The 23419-nt window shown below is 36.0% G+C and overlaps 1 protein-coding gene and 1 non-coding gene across 2 annotated transcripts; one reads left to right on the top strand and one right to left on the bottom strand.

The window, feature by feature from the left end:
* Positions 1-2632: 2632 nt before the first annotated feature.
* LOC114367897 (fatty acyl-CoA reductase 2-like) lies at positions 2633-7324 on the bottom strand. Its single transcript, XM_028325151.1, has 9 exons — positions 6840-7324; positions 6617-6720; positions 6102-6301; positions 5915-6015; positions 5600-5810; positions 5081-5242; positions 4080-4161; positions 3534-3931; positions 2633-2928 (listed from the first exon to the last, which is right to left on the bottom strand). The coding sequence occupies exons 1-9, from the start codon at positions 7237-7239 to the stop codon at positions 2760-2762; spliced, it is 1827 nt and encodes a 608-aa protein (XP_028180952.1). The 5' UTR covers positions 7240-7324; the 3' UTR covers positions 2633-2759.
* Positions 7325-23347: 16023 nt separating this feature from the next.
* On the top strand, positions 23348-23419 carry TRNAG-UCC. Its single transcript has one exon. It is a non-coding gene; the product is annotated as a tRNA-Gly (tRNA).

Below are 23419 nucleotides of genomic sequence, written 5' to 3'. Positions count from 1 at the left end.
TCCCTAGAAGTTACAACGACACCTGACTCCCATGACCGGGAAAATGGAGTGGTAGGAAGTACAGTATGTAGCGACAAGATCAAAGAGACGTTGCGGCCTAACATGCTAGATGCACACAATCCTGCACCCTGTACCATGTACAAGGAGACAAAATTTAATTCGCACAACGGCGTGGAAAAAAAGAACCAATGATACCCATGCACGTGGACACCATTATCGAAAAGCACCGTACATAAATAGAGGTGAGTCACATGACTCACTTCGTTCATGGTTAGGTAGAGATAGGAGGAGACCATGTATGTTGTATCCCAACGACATGCATGATGACCATTTAAATTAAGATGTTTAGTACAGGGAACAAAAATAACACTTAGAAATACAAGTGATTGGAGGCTTATTTGTCCTTAACTCGGTGTACTCTGCATGGGGATAAATAAATGAGGCTAACGATTTTAAGCGCCTTAAATAATAAATTTCATAAATGTGCATAAAAATGGTGAAAAGCAATTCAAACCGGTCAAAATACTTGAAAGTTGCATAAACTCATTATTTTTAAAACTTACTCCCTGTAGTTTCAAATATAAGAAAAAAAATATAAAGCACTAACAAAGTTAGTTAACCATGTTTAATTGTATTAATTTTTATTAAAAAGTAAATTTTTTTCAACTTAACCTTCATTGAAACTAGCACATCAATTAAATGAAGTGTATTTTAGAAATAATAATACTAAATAAGATAAAATTAATTTAAATTTTCTTATATTTGAGATGAAGAAAAATATTTTTTTTCTTTATATTTGAGGCCAAGGTAAATTTTAATAGTCAAAATAGTCCTTAATGTTTTGGATTTACATGAATGTGCACGTCACCAACTTTATTAATGTTTGTCGATCGACGCTAACAATTTCAAGAATGTATTTATCAATTTTTTTTTTAATTTCAAGGATCAATATGCCAACATTCTACAATTTCAGGAACTAAAATGGTGATCCACTTATAAATTTTGCTGTGATAATTTGGGTGGGTATTCGACTATTCTTAATCACAACAAAACTCGTCACTAATGGGTGATACATATGCATCTCGGACCATATTTTTTTAATATTTATTTTTCATTGTTATTTGCCTTTGGAGACAATCCTATTTAATTTATGGTTGGGTACTAAATGTAGATACTTCTCCCAACCCAAATTAGAACATTAATTCATAAAGATATGAGGAATTAATCCTTCTACTCAACCTAACCCTCCTTATTTGGATTATATTATGTTAAACTCATTAATTTGATCACATCACAAAACCAATTCTTTTCTCTTTTATTAATGTCATTTATATTTATAAAATTTATTTAATGCATATTTATTAGTTTTTTAAATCAATTATAACTCCTATAATAAGAAATATCCACCACAATGATCTAAAACAATCTTTGAAAAATATTCTAGGGTCATAGTGGTTGAAAGTTTGGATAATATACATAAGGTTATAATTAAGTTATAATCTTAATATGATTATTGTAAAAAAAATCTTTGGAATATATAATAAATAATTAAAATCAATTATATATTTTAGTCTTAGGAATATTATTTCTGGGAATAAAATATGAAAATGTTATTCCTGGATATTTAATAAAAAAATATGTTTAGTTAACTACAAAATTAGTTGAGAATATTTTTGGAAATAATTAAGACATATGTTTGGTTAAATTAGTTTTCCCTTATAATATATATTAAAATTACTAAAATATTCTTATTATATTAAAGATGTTATTTTTTCCATGATATAAACATTAATATTTTTTATTATAAGACCAACAAACAACAAATAAAATATACTTAAAATCTTATATATCTCATATTCTCATGACAAAATTTCTCTCATTATTCCTTTACTATTATTATTATTAGAATATGACCCAAAATATAGATATACATATTCGCACTACATTAGACATGAACACAATAATTGGAGGGAAACAAAAAATCATTGTGGTCAAAATTTGCGGTAAATAAAGATTGACACATTTTATTCAAAGAACATAGATGAAAGAATTATTAAGAGGAGAGTGCGATGGTAGGTAAGAAGAAAATATATATCTATTTTTACTCACATTTTTTGTCCCATGAAAATAAATATTCCCTATTTCCTTGGCCAGGATTAAAAAAATCTACCCATGAAATAAAAACCCATTTGTTAACCGTTAGTTACTAGGATTAGGATTTATATAAAATAAATCTTTACATAAAAAAATTATATATTAAATAACTTATTGCCGATAAAAAATATTAAATAACTTATTTGAAGTTTGAGACAACTACATTTTGTTTTTGCTTAATCAAAATTGTTCATGCATGTCTTTTTCAAATTAAATTTAAACATACAAATTTTAGTTCTACACTTTTCCATGACCGTACTGTCATTAATAAATAATAATTTTTTCATTTTTCTCACCAATTCTTCAAAGAAAAAGGTTTGAATAAGAGAATGGGTAAGTAGACCTCTTTGCTGTGTTTGACAAAGAAAATTCCAACCAAAGAACATGTAAATAAGCGAAACCGGGTGGTAACCAATTACAGAAATTTGATTATTCTTATTCTTACTATTAAATTACATTATTTATGAATAATGAAGCATACCCTTGTTGTAGTTGTTACCACACCATATAGGGTTCTATGAAAGAAAGAAAATCACACATTTTAATACAGTTGTTTGTTTGTTGCAGCATAAAACTAGTGAATTACATAGCACAATATATGTATGTCACTGACTCCCCATTCCTCTCCCCTTCATGACATGTCTCCTTAGTCCAGGTATATGGACATTGGTGATGTAGTCATTCCAATCGATGCTCTTTACATCAAAGTCAAACTCCCTCTTTTCTTCTTCAGACATGCTTTCCATCAATCTTTGTGTGTTACTGTTATCAAACCTGCATCACAGTATTTTTTTTTTTAAATCAGTAATTTATTCCTCATAATATGTACAATTGTTTTTTTGTCGATTAAATAGTGTAACACTAATCACGTAAAAAAATTCACACTATCGTTTAATTATAAATTATCATATAGAGTAAATTATTGACTTTTGTAGTAAGTATTTTAAAAGTCATTCCTACCATAATTTCTAATTGACTATGAAAAATTATAAAATAAGTTTATTAACTTTTATATTATCTTTCCATTACATATTATCATATGTTAAATATATTGACTTTTATAGTAATTATTTTAAAAGTTATGTTTATCATGATTTTTGAATGTCGATGAAAAATTATAAATTTTATATTATCATTCAATTATAAATTATTATATATAATAAATATATTGACTTTTATAATCACTACTTTAAAAGTTATGTTTATCATGATTTTTGATTTACTATGAAAAATTATATAATAAGTTTATTAACTTATACACTATCATTCATATTTATCCACAGTAAAAAAATTTACAGAGTGCATGCAAATTAAATTTGAACCACTAGTGTTGCCCCTAGTTGAAGAGTGTGAAATCAACAAATGAGTATATATCTAACCTTCCACCATAAAATGTGTATGGTTCATAAATGTTGGCCAAGTACTTTGCTTGCTCCACTGATTTTCTGCACATGTTTTCAAGTTTCTGAGACATCTTCGCCTTTGAGGAGGCCATAGCTGTGATGCCTCTTTTCTGAATAGCATCTCTCCACAGGTGACCAGAGAATTCTTCTGTGGAGCTAAAAAACTTCATCAGTGGAACTTGAATTGGCCTACCCATTGAGTCAATGCATGGTGAGGAACTGTAGTGTTCATATAGAAGCCTTGCCAGGTCTTGGAAGACTAGAGGGTTCACTACAGATGAAGCAATTTGGTACACATTGATATCTGGCTTTTGGTTCATTCCATGCCTTGCCATTGCAGCTAAGGTTGCATTAACAACCATGTCAGCTGGGACCTATATGATGAGAGCAAATGAACAATTGTTTAGTGTGAGAAATGAGAATTACTAACCAATCTATGGAGTTTAAGAATTATTTATTTATTTTTTACTTTTTAGATAATGGATTGTGTGAAACACAATGAAATTCTTTGATGTCACTTACCACATCCAGTACTCCATTTGGATCTACCAAGAAACCTGTTAGCTGCCCTTTCCCATACCAGAGAACTATTGGATCCATCATCCTGGAAGTTAAAAGAAAAACTTATTACAACGAAGACGCCGAAAACATCAAAGTCTTATCCCGTAGGTGAGGTTGGTTACATAAATTACACATGTCATTCGGCACAGATAAAAGAAAAACTTTTAGTTAGTTATATGAGTGACCGATCTAGAACCCTAAGACTATGTTTGGTTAGGGAGAAAGGAAAAAAATTTGGTGGATATCATGTGAAACCCACACCTTCTACACTCTAGTTTAATAAAAAAAATTCTCTTCAATTTCTATTTTCTTTATTTTTATTCTCTAAATCAAACACAACATAAGTTAGGAGGGACAATTATTTTAAAAATAAAAAATAATTATTATTATGAAAAGAGTGAAATAATAAAGACAGATGATCAAATATACAAAAATTAAAGGGGACAAAATATACATATTTATTTTATTTATATGTAATTTATTTTATACGAGGGCTGCATTCGCCACTGTTATTCTCTAAATCAAACACAACATAAGTTAGGAGGGACAATTATTTTAAGAAATAAAAAATAATTATTATTATGAAAAGAGTGAAATAATAAAGACAGATGATCAAATATACAAAAATTAAAGGGGACAAAATATACATATTTATTTTATTTATATGTAATTTATTTTATACGAGGGCTGCATTCGCCACTGGTTGTAACGTGGATCCGCCACTGGTTATATCAACAAAATTTAGAGTGCAATTTTGAAATACGTTGAAGTATTTGGTAAGCATTTAAAAAAAATATGAAAATCAGATTCTAGATTATTTTGAGAAGTTATATAAAATAATAACTTTTGGAAAAAGTCTAAAAAAAAAATTAATTTTTTGTGCTATATTGAAATCACTTTTTATTAAGCTTAAACAAATGGTCTTAAGTTCCTTTTCTTTTGAAAAAATGGTAGTGACTTACCTATTTCCTTCCATCCACCCAGGAAATGGTTCACTGAAAGTGCTCTCAATAACACTTGGTCGCATTACAACAACTGGAATATCCCCTCTCAATTTGTCAATCATCATTTCTCCCATAGCCTTTGTGAACACATATGTATCCTGCCACCCATATCTTCTTGCCCTGTTTAAGAAATTACTCAACAATCAAATTAGATTACGAATTTCTAAATAGGAGGTTCAACCTTTCTGTTTCTATGATCATTTTACATAAAGATGAAAATTGGAAAGATAAATAATGAGTCATTTAAAACATAAAAAGTTTTAAAAAAACAGTATGTGGCTACAATTGCGGTTGCAATGTCAAGATTTTAGTCCTTCAGAAAAAATGTCAAGATTTTAGGAAACTTCACAATTCACAATTATAATTGTGGTTGCATCAGCCGCATTTATTTGTACTTTTCCAAAATATCAAGGACCGTGACGAAACCACAACCATGCTACAACTACAATTTAAAACCTTTATAAGGAAACTCAATACCTCTCTAGACCAATCTCCTTCATTTTCTGAGTTAGTAAGTTATCTTCAATGTCCCCTTTGTAATTTGAAACCAGATTTATTTCTCCTTCAATGTCCAATGTGGGAAGGTATTTTGGTGAAACTTCAGATATATATTTTTCTCTTGCTATGCACTCTCCAATGCTAAATGGTCTCTCCATGATCCTACCTTGCTTTTGTCCATTGACATATGCTGCACATTACAAGCAAGGACTTTGTCATTTTGTTATGCGATGTAAATCATGCTTAGCACATGGATTTGAGTTTTTAAAAATAGAACCATTCTTGTGTTTTTACCTGTTGAAACATGCAGAAAGAGCTTGAGCTTCTTGCACTTTTTGGCAATGTTCATAAGGCGGCATGGCCCTATGGTGTTTATGTTGATAGCAGTATCATATCTGATCACATTAGTCAAATGATTACACAAAAAAAATGGGAATGTATCATTGATGGAGAAGCTTTTTGGAGAGTTATAGAGGCTAACCTTTCATCAAATGTTGTATTAGCTGCAGAATTTACAAAGACATCTACCTCCTCTGCTATAACATTAGATATATCTTCATCTAGTCCAAGATTGTGTTCACAAATATTGCCTACAACAGGAACTAGCTTGCTCAACATAAAGGCTTGGTATGATTTTCCATGGATTTCTTGAAGGCATCTGAAAAGTTGTGTGTTTATGATCTAAACCACACAAACAAAAATTTAACATGAGATTAAGAAATGAAGCCATGAGCAAATGCAAGGTGAAAAAAATAAGATGAGAAAACATTTTCTATTTGTTCCTATTTTAAAATTACAAAAACATCTTATTTCACCTTTTTTTTCTTCTATATTTTCAAAGATTCATATAGAAACAGTGAAAACAAAAGAAATCATGTATTTACTATTTCAAGTACTAATCTTGAAACAAAGTGAAATTAAGATGTCATTTTTGTAATTATATGTGAAAATAGAAATTTTTTCTCAAACCTAAAATTTCGTATACAAAAGCCATACTTCATTTTGCAATCTCTCCATTGCAGCTTGGTTATTCTTTGCCTTGATCAAAAGGTACATTTTCCCCACATCTGGTTCTGTCCTTAGAATCTTCTCAATAAAAACTGAATTAACAGCAAACAAATGACTACTCACCAATATATCATAGTCAAAACCAATTAAACCATTGAGGAAACTTAAGACGCTAATCTCCACAAAAGAGTATATATATTAGACAAAATACCTTTGGCTAGAAACCCAGTTGCCCCAGTAATGAAAAACTTTTTCCCTCCAAGAAACTTGACAATGCCTATTCCATCTTCCAACCCTATCAATGTTGTTGTTCCACCATAAGGCACCAAATCCTTCACCACAATCTCTGCCTGGCTTTTCCCATTTTGTGACAAGACCAAGCTTCCTGCATCCATTAGAGTTACTGCAGCTTCATGATCTGTGCCAACCAATGATGATCTTTCTGTCAACACAGAAGACAAGCTTCCTGAGGATGAGGACTTGATCACATTCTTCCCACCCCCTTGGCAATACACAACATTTCCCTTCCTCCTTGAATGGCACAACTCATTGTTGTGTGACACTCCAAATATGAGTTTAGTGAGTAAACTTGAGGAATAAGAATAAGCCATGGACAAGACCCCAATGATGATGACTTTGCAGGGAAAAAAATGAGGAACAAAGTTCAGACAAAACGGTAGTGCTAGCTAAATGTGATTGACTTGGAACCTTGGCTAAAAATTTCTTGATGAACAAGAAATAATAATAAAAAAAACAAGTAAACAAACTCCACTCTATAAGATAAGAGAAGGGGTTTGGTTGGTTTGGTGCACAAAGAGAATGAATGAATGAAGGGGAAAAGAAAAGTAGGGTGGATTTAAGGATGAAGGAGATGAGACTTAGGTACTTATAATAATAATTTTTTTTTGTGGAAATGTGAGAGTATATCTCATGAGAAAACTCTCTTTTTTCCGCATTTGTCACACCTCACATGAAGGCACGTACGCATGCACCTAAAGCTTAGATGGCGGGAGCTCTCTTTCTTTCACTTGTTTTGATTATCATTCTCTCTTCTTGGTAAGTGGTGGTTTCCTATGTTCTATTCATTATTAGAAAATATACGGGAAGAAAGGGTGTGAGTGAGACACTCACGGCTAGTTTTGGTTCTCCCTTGAGCTGTATCTTTGGTTTAGCCACCATGAATACATGTATCTATGGTGGTTATGTTAGAATTTATGTCTCACGTGATAGATATGTGATTTATGTAGAGACTAATAAATAAATAATTAATAATTAAGGACTAAATTGCAATTGGGTCAAATAGGAAAAATTTCTAGAGATAAATGCTACTTGATGGAAGTAGGGATTATAAAAGGGGGTTAAACGTGAATCAAGGTTTACTTCGTGATAGAAAAGTGTTCTCTCTAATCTTTAGTCATCACAATCACAAATGTAGAGAGGCAGAAAGAATAGTCAAGGGAGTGCAATCTTGTTTATCTCCTCTTCCAAGAAATCAAAGTACATCAGAGAGAAGTCTCATTATGGAGAAATATACGCATTATTGATTTATTTATTATTTGTGAGAATCATAAGTTTCAAGATCATGTTGGTTTCCTATAATTGATAATCTAGGAAACCCTTAAAATTTTTACATGTTAAATCAAAGATATATATACAGGTTAGCTAGACTTAATTGTATTTTTTTTGTCCCCTTATTATTATTATTTTGCAAATTTAGTTCCTTGACTTTATTTTTCTTGTGCAAAATTTGATGTCATTGTTTTATTTGTGCAATTTTGATTAATTTTTTAAGTTAAAATTCAATATGTAGTAGGAATGTTGACGTGAGAGTACAATAGAAATGTCATGCTTGTATTTTTTGTTAAATATGGAAGGTTAAGTTTACACATAAATCAAAATTACACAATTGAAATAAATAAGGAGTTAAATTTAAAAAAATTGGGGAGAGACTAATTCATAAAAGAATAATAATAAGGAAATTAAAAGCATACCTAATGTATTAAATTATTGATGATTATTCTTTAGCATTATTAAGAGTGATTTGCTAAAATTTACGGTACTGGACAAAATAAATATTAATCAGAGGAGGACAGGACAAAAACTAAACTTCTTGTTACTCAGAAAATCATGGGACAACTTTTTGTCTCAAAGTGTTTAAAAGACATGCATATCCCAACCTCTCTTATTTTTTGTCCATTATCAGTTAGCGTATCATGTCATATATTTCAAATTTGCATTATCTACTAGCTACAACATGTAATAATTTTCTATTAAAAGCTTTGATTAACTCCTTAATAGTGGTATGAACGTTTTGGACTTAGAAGGTCAAGTGTTCCATCAGTTTTGGAGTTGAATGACCAAATATTGAATGACATTAATGAGTGATAATGACTATTAAATGCATTCTTGATGATAAAATGTTTATATATAGCACATGTGTTGTTGGTTAATTTGAAAATCGAGATGATACTGGATAAATCTGAAGTCGTGTATAACACTTTCAGATTGAATCAAATTTCGGGGTTCAACCAAAATTGTTCAATCGGATAAAATCAAAAGATTATAATTCAAGAGTTTTGTTTTGGTCTTGTATGTTTTGTCACCCGTTATGCTTTCTGAACCAGAATGATTATTTATGATCAAAGAACAGGTGGTTTTTGGCGGTTGATGGAAGTTTTTTCTCTTTTAAAAATTGCCGTTGATGGAAGTTTTAGTAACTTTCATGTAACTTCCAACCGTTGATGGAAGTTTTAGTAACTTCCATGTAACTTCCAAAATTTGCCTAAACCGAACATCTCGTTATTACATTAAAACAAGCGTGCACTCTTATTTTAACATAATAAAGAGATCAATTACACTAAAATGTCCAACAAACCTCCCCCATTTTAGTGTAATTACCGATCAAATCACCAAAGTCATAACATACAACAAACTACTGCATAGATGAAATATCGTGACGATTGAATTTCATCTTAGCAAATTACACGTTTCAAATATTCGAATATCAGGGTGTCACTAAGGATTGAACCCTTTCTATTCATAATGAATACATGAAGATAATCTGCACAATAGTTTATAACATTACTCTTGCTCGACACTAGTTTATTAGCCTGTGTCCCTATCCTTCATAAGCATATCAAAGCCAAGTCCCAGCTTCTTGAAGCGGCTAAACTTCATGCTTATATAGGTAGTCCTTTTCTTTCTTGCACCTGCAAATGTAATTTTTCAAAAGAACCATTGAGAAGTTATACTTCAACCTCCCTAACTTACAGAACCGAACACATTCCTTTTGGGATACTTTCGATGATGTGTTCCAATCTCTACATGCTAAGCTTTCCACATTGAATTCAGCACCTAATGTCATATTAGATGGGAATTGGGTATCTTAACATAAGAGATTTCATATGGACTTTAATCCTAATCTCACAGCCGACCTTTTCACGAGATCTCTACTTAACCCTTTGGTTAAATGATCGGCCAAATTATGTTGAGTTCTCACAAACTCCATTGATATCACACCATGCATGATTAACTCCCGAATCATGTCGTGTCTAACACCCAAGTGTCTAGACTTCCCATTATACACTTGACTATATGCCTTAGCCAAAGTTCATATGGGGTAACCTTATTCCTTTTGTTAGGAATTCGGTTCAACAAGTAACAAGCTGTCAACATAGCCTCACCCCAAAATCCTTCACTTAAACCCGAATAGGATAACATGGAATTCACCATTTCTTTCAAGGTTCTATTCTTCCTTTCGGCTACACCATTCTGTTGTGGTGTATAAAGAGCTGTAGTTTGATGTATTATTCCAGTAGATTGAAAATAAACCAGATCATAATACTCACCTCCCCTATCCGTACGAAGAGTTTTGATTAGCCCATTTTGATGAAGTTCTACCTCTTTCTTATAAATTTTAAATTTATCAAGAGCTTCATCTTTTGTATTTAATAAATATACATAACAATACCTTGATGCATCATCAATAAAAGTAACAAGATATTTTTTATGACCTAATGATGGAGTAGCATGCAAATCACACAAATCACTATGAATAAGGTCTAAGACTTTAGTCTCACTTTTAACATCCTTAAAAGGTTTCCTAGTGATCTTGGTCAACATGCAAGTTTTGCATTTTTCAATGTTCATATCAAAAGGAGGAATCATACTTGTTTTTGACATATCTTTTAATCTTTTGTAATGAACATGTCCTAATCTAGCATGCCAAATTTCTGATTTTGTCATATTAGTTATAGAACTACACGAGGCCATACAAACAGATTCATGAACAAAAGGAACATCAATGTTAGTGCTTAGCTCTACGGAGTTTTAAAAGATTGGCTAAGATTTTGTTAAAACATAAGCACTTAGACAATGAAGGAAAGCTGGAGTTGCTGCACATGATGTCCAACGTTATGTCAAGGAATAAGATCGGGCTGCACAATGCACAAGGCAAGATAAAATGTCAAATGAAGAATTGAAGTTGCAGGATCCACGATGTCGGATACAATGTCCTGACATCCTGCCCGAAAATACTGGAGTTGCTGCACAATGCATAAGTCAAGATAAAATGTCAAATGAAGCATTGAAGCTGCAGGATCCACGATGTCGGATACGATGTCCTGACATCTTGCCCGAAAATACTGGACACATAAATCTGTTATATCTTTAACAGATTATTGTGCAGTTAGCAAGAGATTAGATGATCTATCTTTAGGAACGAATTAAAAGATCATTAAAGTTCGAATTACAAACTAGAAGAGTTCGTTCAGGGATTAAAGATTAAAGATTAAAGATTCAAACTAAAAGATCAAACGTTATCTTTTAGTTCTTTAACTGCAGATTTTTTCAGGATAATGATAGATCTCATCCAGCACAAGAAGTTGCAGCCCAGATACGCTCACTGCTATATAAACACGGAGGCTGCACGAGTTCTGTACCAAGTCCGGGATTGAAGAGTTATTTTGTGAGTTTTGGGACTTGAGTGTTTTGTGAGCCACCTTGATGGTACCCTAACATCAAGTGTTGGACCTGAGTGTGTAGAGTTGATCTCTTGTGTGTAGAGTTGATCTCTAGTGTGTAGAGTTGATCTCTTTTGTTCAGAGTTGATCTCTGGTGTGTCTTTGAGTTATTTGTAAACACGGGAGTGTGAGTGAGAGGGAGTGAGCGGGGTTTCTCATATCTAAGAGTGGCTCTTAGGTAGAGATCGCACGGGTAGTGGTTAGGTGAGAAGGTTGTAAACAGTGGCTGTTAGACCTTGAACTAACACTATTTTAGTGGATTTCCTCCCTAGCTTGGTAGCCCCCAGATGTAGGTGAGGTTGCACCGAACTGGGTTAACAATTCTCTTGTGTTATTTACTTGTTTAATCTGTTCATACAGTCAAAGACAATCTGCATGTTCTGAAGCGTGATGTCGTGACATCCTGTACGACATTTGTCCCCAGTATCAGAATTTCAATTGGTATCAGAGCAGGCACTCGAAATCACTGAGTGAGATCTAGGGAGATAAATTCTGATGAACATGGAGAAAGAAGGAGGACCAGTGAACAGACCACCCATTCTGGATGGAACCAACTATGAATACTGGAAAGCAAGGATGGTGGCCTTCCTCAAATCACTGGATAGCAGAACCTGGAAAGCTGTCATCAAAGGCTGGGATCATCCCAAGATGCTGGACACAGAAGGAAAGCCCACTGATGAATTGAAACCAGAAGAAGACTGGACAAAAGAAGAGGACGAATTGGCACTTGGAAACTCCAAAGCCTTGAATGCTCTATTCAATGGAGTTGACAAGAATATCTTCAGACTGATCAACACATGCACAGTGGCCAAGGATGCATGGGAGATCCTGAAAACCACTCATGAAGGAACCTCCAAGGTGAAGATGTCCAGATTGCAACTATTGGCTACAAAATTCGAAAATCTGAAGATGAAGGAGGAAGAGTGTATTCATGACTTCCACATGAACATTCTTGAAATTGCCAATGCTTGCACTGCCTTGGGAGAAAGAATGACAGATGAAAAGCTGGTGAGAAAGATCCTCAGATCCTTGCCTAAGAGATTTGACATGAAAGTCACTGCAATAGAGGAGGCCCAAGACATTTGCAACATGAGAGTAGATGAACTCATTGGTTCCCTTCAAACCTTTGAGCTAGGACTCTCGGATAGGGCTGAAAAGAAGAACAAGAATCTGGCTTTCGTGTCCAATGATGAAGGAGAAGAAGGTGAGTATGACCTGGATACTGATGAAGGTCTGACTAACGCAGTTGTGCTCCTTGGAAAACAGTTCAACAAAGTGATGAACAGAATGGACAGGAGGCAGAAACCACATGTCCAGAACATCCCTTTCGACATCAGGAAAGGCAGTAAATACCAGAAAAGGTCAGATGTAAAGCCCAGTCACAGCAAAGGAATTCAATGCCATGGGTGTGAAGGCTATGGACACATCATAGCTGAATGTCCCACTCATCTCAAGAAGCAGAGGAAAGGACTTTCTGTATGTCGATCTGATACAGAGAGTGAATAAGAAAGTGATTCTGACAGAGATGTGAATGCACTCACTGGGAGATTTGAATCTGCTGAAGATTCAAGTGATACAGACAGTGAAATCACTTTTGATGAGCTTGCTACATCCTATAGAGAACTATGCATCAAAAGTGAGAAGATTCTTCAGCAAGAAGCACAACTGAAGAAGGTCATTGCAAATCTGGAGGCTGAAAAGGAGGCACATGAAGAGGAGATCTCTGAGCTTAAAGGAGAAGTTGGTTTTCTGAACTCTAAACTGGAAAACATGACAAAATCAATAAAGATGCTGAATAAAGGCTCAGATACGCTTGATGAGGTGCTACAGCTTGGAAAGAATGTTGGAAACCAGAGAGGACTTGGATTTAATCCTAAGTCTGCTGGCAGAACAACCATGACAGAATTTGTTCCTGCCAAAAACAGCACTGGAGCCACGATGTCACAACATCGGTCTCGACATCATGGAACGCAGCAGAAAAGGAGCAAAAGAAAGAAGTGGAGGTGTCATTACTGTGGCAAGTATGGTCACATAAAGCCCTTTTGCTATCATCCACATCGTGGAACTCAAGGCAGCAGAAGGAAGATGATGTGGGTTCCAAAACACAAGACTGTTAGTCTTGTTGTTCATACTTCACTTAGAGCATCAGCTAAGGAAGATTGGTACCTAGATAGCGGCTGTTCCAGACACATGACAGGAGTCAAAGAATTCCTGGTGAACATTGAACCTTGCTCCACTAGCTATGTGACATTTGGAGATGGTTCTAAAGGAAAGATCACTGGAATGGGAAAGCTAGTCCATGATGGACTTCCTAGTCTAGACAAAGTACTGCTGGTGAAGGGACTGACTGCAAACTTGATCAACATCAGTCAGCTGTGTGATGAAGGATTCAATGTAAACTTCACAAAGTCAGAATGCTTGGTGACAAATGAGAAGAGTGAAGTTCTAATGAAGGGCAACAGATCAAAGGACAACTGCTACCTATGGACACCTCAAGAAACCAGTTACTCCTCCACATGTCTATCCTCCAAAGAAGATGAAGTCAGAATATGGCATCAAAGATTTGGACATCTGCACTTAAGAGGCATGAAGAAAATCATTGACAAAGGTGCTGTTAGAGGCATTCCCAATCTGAAAATAGAAGAAGGCAGAATCTGTGGTGAATGTCAGATTGGAAAGCAAGTCAAGATGTCCCACCAGAAGCTTCAACATCAGACCACTTCCAGGGTGCTGGAACTACTTCACATGGACTTGATGGGGCCTATGCAAGTTGAAAGCCTTGGAGGAAAGAGGTATGCCTATGTTGTTGTGGATGGTTTCTCCAGATTTACCTGGGTCAACTTTATCAAAGAGAAATCAGAAACCTTTGAAGTATTCAAAGAGTTGAGTCTAAGACTTCAAAGAGAAAAAGACTGTGTCATCAAGAGAATCAGGAGTGACCATGGGAGAGAATTTGAAAACAGCAGGTTCACTGAATTCTGCACATCTGAAGGCATCACTCATGAGTTCTCTGCAGCCATTACACCACAACAAAATGGCATAGTTGAAAGGAAAAACAGGACTTTGCAAGAGGCTGCTAGGGTCATGCTTCATGCCAAAGAACTTCCCTATAATCTCTGGGCTGAAGCCATGAACACAGCATGCTACATCCACAACAGAGTTACACTGAGAAGAGGGACTCCAACCACACTGTATGAAATCTGGAAAGGGAGGAAGCCAACTGTCAAGCACTTCCACATCTTTGGAAGTCCATGTTATATTTTGGCAGATAGAGAGCAAAGGAGAAAGATGGATCCCAAGAGTGATGCAGGAATATTCCTGGGATACTCTACAAACAGCAGAGCATATAGAGTATTCAATTCCAGAACCAGAACTGTGATGGAATCCATCAATGTGGTTGTTGATGATCTAACTCCAGCAAGAAAGAAGGATTTCGAAGAAGATGTCAGAACATCGGGAGACAATGTAGCAGATACAGCTAAAAGTGCAGAAAATGCAGAAAACTCTGATCCTGCTACAGATGAATCAGACATCAACCAACCTGACAAGAGACCCTCCATTAGAATCCAGAAGATGCACCCCAAGGAACTGATTATAGGAGATCCAAACAGAGGGGTCACTACAAGATCAAGGGAGATTGAGATCGTCTCAAATTCATGCTTTGTCTCCAAAATTGAGCCCAAGAATGTGAAAGAGGCACTGACTGATGAGTTCTGGATCAATGCTATGCAAGAAGAATTGGAGCAATTCAAAAGGAATGAAGTCTGGGAGCTAGTTCCGAGACCCGAGGGAACTAATGTGATTGGCACCAAGTGGATCTTCAAGAACAAAACCAATGAAGAAGGTGTTATAACCAGAAACAAGGCCAGACTTGTTGCTCAAGGCTACACTCAGATTGAAGGTGTAGACTTTGATGAAACTTTCGCTCCTGTTGCTAGACTTGAATCCATCAGATTGTTACTTGGTGTAGCTTGCATCCTCAAATTCAAGCTGTACCAGATGGATGTGAAAAGCGCGTTCCTGAATGGATACCTGAATGAAGAAGCCTATGTGGAGCAGCCAAAGGGATTTGTAGATCCAACTCATCCAGATCATGTATACAGGCTCAAGAAGGCTCTCTATGGATTGAAGCAAGCTCCAAGAGCTTGGTATGAAAGGCTAACAGAGTTCCTAACTCAGCAAGGGTATAGGAAGGGAGGAATTGACAAGACTCTCTTTGTCAAGCAAGATGCTGAAAACTTGATGATAGCACAGATATATGTTGATGACATTGTGTTTGGAGGGATGTCGAATGAGATGCTTCGACATTTTGTTCAACAGATGCAATCTGAATTTGAGATGAGTCTTGTTGGAGAGCTGACTTATTTTCTGGGACTTCAAGTGAAGCAGATGGAAGACTCCATATTCCTCTCACAAAGAAAGTATGCAAAGAACATTGTCAAGAAGTTTGGGATGGAGAATGCCAGCCATAAAAGAACACCTGCACCTACTCACTTGAAGCTGTCAAAAGATGAAGCTGGCACCAGTGTTGATCAAAGTCTGTACAGAAGCATGATTGGGAGCTTACTATATTTAACAGCTAGCAGACCCGACATCACCTATGCAGTAGGTGTTTGTGCAAGATATCAAGCCAATCCTAAGATAAGTCACTTGACTCAAGTAAAGAGAATCCTGAAACATGTAAATGGCACCAGTGACTATGGGATTATGTACTGTCATTGTTCAGATTCAATGCTGGTTGGGTATTGTGATGCTGATTGGGCTGGAAGTGCAGATGACAGAAAAAGCACTTCTGGTGGATGCTTCTATCTGGGCAACAATCTTATTTCTTGGTTCAGCAAGAAGCAGAACTGTGTGTCCCTATCTACTGCAGAAGCAGAGTATATTGCAGCAGGAAGCAGCTGTTCACAACTAGTTTGGATGAAGCAGATGCTCAAAGAGTACAATGTCGAACAAGATGTCATGACATTATACTGTGACAACTTGAGTGCTATTAATATTTCTAAAAATCCTGTGCAACACAGCAGAACCAAGCACATTGACATTAGACATCACTATATTAGAGAGCTTGTTGATGATAAAGTTATTACACTGGAGCATGTTGACACTGAGGAACAAATAGCAGATATTTTCACAAAGGCATTGGATGCAAATCAGTTTGAAAAACTGAGGGGCAAGCTGGGCATTTGTCTGCTAGAGGAATTATAGCAGCTACTGCAATCTGAACGTGCCCAAACGAATCACTTAACATTAATAGCACGTTCACTACTAAGCCAAAACGAATTCGACCGTTGCTTCACACGCCCCTCTATATTCCTCATTCAAACTTATATTGTCGTGGTAATCCCGTCTTCAGCATTTCCCAATAGCTCTCAGAAATTTGCGAAACCATTCCAAACGCTCTGCTTTTCCATGGCTACCTCACCAAAAGAAATTTCAGCTTCTGGTTCACCCTCTGTACCATCATCTCCGCACCAGGAACAACCAAAATTCAACATCCAACCCATACAAATAATTCCTGGTCAAGCTTCTGTCCCTGAAAAACTGGTTCCCAGAAGACAACAGGGAGTGAAGATTTCTGAAAACCCTAGCCTTGCAACAAGTTCTAGGGAAGTAGACCCGGAGATGGATAAGAAGATCCGCAGTATTGTGAGTAGCATTCTGAAAGATGCTTCTGTGCCTGATGCTGAGAAAGATGTTCCAACATCTTCCACCCCAAGTGTTTCTGTGCCTGATGCTGAGAAAGATGTTCCAACATCCTCCACTCCAAATGCTGAAGTCCTTCCTTCACCCAGTGAAGAGGAATCAACAGAAGAAGAGGATCAAGCCTCAGAGGAGACCCCTGCACCAAGGGCACCAGAACCTGCTCCAGGTGACCTCATTGACCTAGAAGAAGTTGAATCTGATGAGAAACCCATTGCCAACAGGTTGGCACCTGGCATTGCAGAAAGGTTACAAAGCAGAAAAGGAAAAACCCCCATTAAGAGGTCTGGACGAATCAAAACTATGGCACAGAAGAAGAGCACTCCGATCACTCCTACCACATCCAGACGGAGCAAAGTTGCAATCCCTTCCAAGAAGAGGAAAGAAATTTCCTCATCTGATTCTGATGATGATGTCGAACTAGATGTCTCGACATCAAAGAGGACCAAGAAATCTGGGAAGAAGGTGCCTGGAAATGTCCCTGATGCACCATTGGACAACATCTCATTCCACTCCATTGGCAATGTTGAAAGGTGGAAATTTGTATATCAACGAAGGCTTGCTATTGAAAGAGAACTGGGAAGAGATGCCTTGGATTGCAAGGAGACCATGGACCTCATCAAGGCAGCAGGACTGATGAAGACAGTCACCAAATTGGGAGACTGTTATGAAGGCCTAGTCAGGGAATTCATTGTCAACATTCCCTCTGACATAACAAACAGAAAAAGTGATGATTATCAGAAAGTGTTTGTCAGAGGAAAGTGTGTTAGATTCTCCCCTGCTGTGATCAACAAATATCTGGGCAGACCTACTAATGGAGTGATAGATATTGCTGTTTCTGAGCATCAAATTGCCAAGGAAATCACTGCCAAACAAGTCCAGCATTGGCCAAAGAAAGGGAAGCTTTCAGCAGGGAAGCTAAGTGTGAAGTATGCAATTCTACACAGGATTGGTGCTGCAAACTGGGTACCCACCAATCATACTTCCACTGTTGCCACAGGTTTGGGTAAATTTCTGTATGCTGTTGGAACCAAGTCCAAATTTAATTTTGGAAACTACATTTTTGATCAAACTGTTAAGCATTCAGAATCCTTTGCTGTTAAATTACCCATTGCCTTCCCAACTGTATTGTGTGGCATTATGTTGAGTCAACATCCCAATATTTTAAACTACACTGACTCTGTGATGAAGAGAGAATCTCCTCTATCCCTGCATTACAAACTGTTTGAGGGGACACATGTCCCAGACATTGTCTCGACATCAGGGAAAGCTGCTGCTTCAGGTGCTGTGTCCAAGGATGCCTTGATTGCTGAACTCAAGGACACATGCAAGGTGCTGGAAGCAACCATCAAAGCCACCACAGAGAAGAAGATGGAGCTAGAACGGCTGATCAAAAGGCTCTCAGAAAGTGGCATTGATGATGGTGAAGCAGCCGAGGAAGAAGAAGCAGCTGAGCAAGAAGAAGAAGAAGCTGAGGAAGAAGAAGAAGAAGCCGATGACGAAGATGCAGCAGAGGATACAGAATCCGATGATGATGATTCTGAAGCCACCCCATGATCATCAGACCTTTATATTTTTTGCTTTTTACTAGCTATAGGGGCATGTCCCTTTGAACAATTGTTTACTATGGGTCTGTAATATTTGCACCTTAAGTTCATGCATTCTACTTTTGTCAAATTCTGTCTAAAAAGGGGGAGTAATAGTATTATGCTTGCTATTATGCATGATTTTGAGCAGTAGGATACTATGTATGCAATAGTCGTATTATGCATGATTGATACGATGTATGGCAGTAGGAAACGATGTATGCATGATTCATGATTTTGAGGGGGAGTTGTATGAATATGATCTTGAGGGGGAGACTGCTGCTGCTGAGGATGACTGATGTAAGCTACTAGAAGCTGATAGAAGATGCTGCAGTAAGAGCATGAAGACAGGGGGAGCAGAAAGCGGATGTCACGTAAGATGTCTTGACATCCTGGAGAAGACTTGTAGATTTGCAACTTGAAGAATTTCCGCTGTGCTTGATTACTCTGATAATGAAAGTTGCTGATCCCACTTGCATAACTGCTCGTACCTGCTCAGGAAGTGTCTAAGTATGTTTTAGACAAAATTTGCCAAAGGGGGAGATTGTTAGTGCTTAGCTCTACGGAGTTTTAAAAGATTGGCTAAGATTTTGTTAAAACATAAGCACTTAGACAATGAAGGAAAGCTGGAGTTGCTGCACATGATGTCCAACGTTATGTCAAGGAATAAGATCGGGCTGCACAATGCACAAGGCAAGATAAAATGTCAAATGAAGAATTGAAGTTGCAGGATCCACGATGTCGGATACAATGTCCTGACATCCTGCCCGAAAATACTGGAGTTGCTGCACAATGCATAAGTCAAGATAAAATGTCAAATGAAGCATTGAAGCTGCAGGATCCACGATGTCGGATACGATGTCCTGACATCTTGCCCGAAAATACTGGACACATAAATCTGTTATATCTTTAACAGATTATTGTGCAGTTAGCAAGAGATTAGATGATCTATCTTTAGGAACGAATTAAAAGATCATTAAAGTTCGAATTACAAACTAGAAGAGTTCGTTCAGGGATTAAAGATTAAAGATTAAAGATTCAAACTAAAAGATCAAACGTTATCTTTTAGTTCTTTAACTGCAGATTTTTTCAGGATAATGATAGATCTCATCCAGCACAAGAAGTTGCAGCCCAGATACGCTCACTGCTATATAAACACGGAGGCTGCACGAGTTCTGTACCAAGTCCGGGATTGAAGAGTTATTTTGTGAGTTTTGGGACTTGAGTGTTTTGTGAGCCACCTTGATGGTACCCTAACATCAAGTGTTGGACCTGAGTGTGTAGAGTTGATCTCTTGTGTGTAGAGTTGATCTCTAGTGTGTAGAGTTGATCTCTTTTGTTCAGAGTTGATCTCTGGTGTGTCTTTGAGTTATTTGTAAACACGGGAGTGTGAGTGAGAGGGAGTGAGCGGGGTTTCTCATATCTAAGAGTGGCTCTTAGGTAGAGATCGCACGGGTAGTGGTTAGGTGAGAAGGTTGTAAACAGTGGCTGTTAGACCTTGAACTAACACTATTTTAGTGGATTTCCTCCCTGACTTGGTAGCCCCCAGATGTAGGTGAGGTTGCACCGAACTGGGTTAACAATTCTCTTGTGTTATTTACTTGTTTAATCTGTTCATACAGTCAAAGACAATCTGCATGTTCTGAAGCGTGATGTCGTGACATCCTGTACGACATCTGTCCCCAGTATCAGAATTTCAATCAATATTTAATTTAAACATTCCATTACAACGATAACCAAATCCAACAAATGAACCATGTCTTGACAAGATGTACTTGTCACTTTCAAGTACTTGCTTGAAACCACAATTATTTAAAATCATACCAGACAATAAGTTCTTACGAATACCAGGTACAAATAAGACATTATCCAAATACAAACTTTTTCCGGAAGTAAAAACTAAATTCACACAACCTAATCCTAGGATTGCTTCAGTTGCAACATTGTCCATCTTCACAATAGAGCCATCATCGATTGGTCTAAATTCCTTGAACCAACGACAATCTTTGCACACATGGCTTGTTGCTCCCGAATCAAACCACCAAGCAACGTCATCATCCTGCACATAGAATGCATCAGATATTAGTGATACATAATTTGAATTCGTATTCGAATTAAAAGTATTCACTACAATCTGACCTTGTTGCTTTTCAGGATCATTAGACCCACTTGGACCAGCCTTGTTCTTTCCTTTGAACACCCGGCAATCCCTCTTTAAATGACCAGGTTTCCCACACTTCCAACATGACAATTTTGTCTGTTTGTTTGGACCTTTGTTCTTATTTCCTTGAAATTTTCGTTTGTTACCTTTAGCATTGTAATTTTGCTTAATTGTTCCACTTTCCTCTACCATATTAACGGAAGAGGAACCTGCTACGTTTTTATCATTGACTTTGTCAATTTCTTGATCCCTCGGCGACTCCTCAATCATGAAATGACTACCGAGTTGAACCAGAGTCAACTCTTCCTTCTTATGTTTCAAAGTATGCTTGAAGTCTTTCCAAGAAGAAGGCAGTTTATCAATTATAGATGAAACTGCAATGGATTCATCCATTTTCAAATCATGTTGAGTAAACTGACCCAAAATCCACAGCAGTTCATTATATTGTTCCATAACAGGTCTCGAATCAATCATTTTGTAATTAAAGAAATTACTAACTAAGAATTTGTTACTTGAGGCATCTTCTGCCATATACTTGGATTCAAGAGAGTCCCATAATTCCTTAGCAGACTCAACATTTTGATAAATATCAAAGAGAGAGTCAGACATACCGTTCAGAATGTGTCCATGACAAATGTAATCGTCGTTCTCCCATTTCGAACGCTTCCTTGTTTGATCTAGAGTTTCGTCTTCCATAAACACCGGCATCGGTGTACTCAGCACATACACCACCTTCAATGTTGTCAAGAGAAGGTGCATCTTCTTCTGCCATCTTCTGAAATCCTGCCCTTCAAACTTGTCCAACTTCGCAAACTTGCTTGTCATCTTCGAACTATCGTTCATCATCTCGAAAGATTTGATTCAATCTTTTGTTGGTTAATTTGAAAAACGAGATGATACTGGATAAATCTGAAGTCGTGTATAACACTTTCAGATTGAATCAAATTTCGGGGTTCAACCAAAATTGTTCAATCGGATAAAATCAGAAGATTATAATTCAAGAGTTTTGTTTTGGTCTTGTATGTTTTGTCACCCGTTATGCTTTCTGAACCAGAATGATTATTTATGATCAAAGAACAGGTGGTTTTTGGCGGTTGATGGAAGTTTTTTCTCTTTTAAAAACTGCCGTTGATGGAAGTTTTAGTAACTTCCATGTAACTTCCAAAATTTGCCTAAACCGAATATCTCGTTATTACATTAAAATAAGCGTGCACTCTTATTTTAACAAAATAAAGAGATCAATTACACTAAAATGTCCAACATGTGTTTGGTCTCTAAGCTCACATCTTTCATTTTCGTCTGATATACCATCTAAAAAGAAAGAGTGGGAGCTTGGAAGAATCAAAATAAAATAATTCTTTCACGGCAATATGGCTGGAGGTATATTCTGATTATGTTTTCCGCATTTGTTAAAGACATGTGTTTCGTTTTGTTGTTTGTAACACCACATGTTTGATATTTTAGTTTTACTCAACAACCTTATCATGCCTCATGTATTTTGAATTCACATTATCTACTAATTTAAATAACCTTATCATGTCATATATTTAACATTTACATTACCAACTAGTTAACTTGCTTGTATGTATTCTATATTTTGAATCCTCATAAAATATAATAATGATGTATATTATATTAAGATAATAGATATTAAAAAAGATATTTTAATAAATTTTGTATTATTATTTATATTTTCTATTGTTAATCAAATAATACACATGTTCAAAAATTATCCTTTAATTCAAGTATTTATCCTGTAATATATTGTGTAACATATGCAACCTAAGTGACATATGAGCACAAAACATTGAAGCTTCAAATGCACTATATTCTATAGATAATCATAAATATCAAATGTTAGAAATTATATACGTTCAGTTAAGGGGGGGGGGGGGGGGGGGAGAAGTGTAAAAGGAATGCATGGTAATGAATAATAACTCCAGCTGTTTAATGAATAATGTATAGGCTGAAGTCAAATAATTACATAAGAATTAAGAAAATTTAGGTAACGTTGATTAGGGCAAAATGCAATAGTTTATTATGACCAGTTCTCTTTGATTTCATCCTTATATTTAATTACCAAATGTTACCTTAGCTTAACATCACAATATTTTAAAAATCACATATTTGTATGGCAATATGTGCTTGTTTATATTTTATTAGAACAAAAATCAATTATACAACCGAGCCATGGAATTAACATTGAACTATAAAAAAGTATTGAATGTATTTCTCTTAACATCTAATAGCGTTTGTAGTCCAACGGTTAGGATAATTGCCTTCCAAGCAATAGACCCGGGTTCGACTCCCGGCAAACGCA

Source organism: Glycine soja, chromosome 9, assembly GCF_004193775.1.
Source record: "Glycine soja cultivar W05 chromosome 9, ASM419377v2, whole genome shotgun sequence".
In the NCBI taxonomy this organism is placed as follows: Eukaryota; Viridiplantae; Streptophyta; class Magnoliopsida; order Fabales; family Fabaceae; genus Glycine; species Glycine soja.
Note: the sequence above shows the minus strand (reverse complement) of the source record. Positions and strands in the feature narration are given on the sequence as shown.

What these genes read in the sequence shown, in the direction of transcription:
- LOC114367897 (XM_028325151.1), bottom strand. Translation starts at nt 7,239, where the DNA reads ATGGCTTATTCTTATTCCTCAAGTTTACTCACTAAACTCATATTTGGA. An exon ending in AACTGGGTTTCTAGCCAAAG is followed by an intron (nt 6,721 to 6,839) that starts GTATTTTGTCTA and finishes CTGTTAATTCAG; the next exon opens with TTTTTATTGAGAAGATTCTA. An exon ending in AATACAACATTTGATGAAAG is followed by an intron (nt 6,016 to 6,101) that starts GTTAGCCTCTAT and finishes TAATGTGATCAG; the next exon opens with ATATGATACTGCTATCAACA.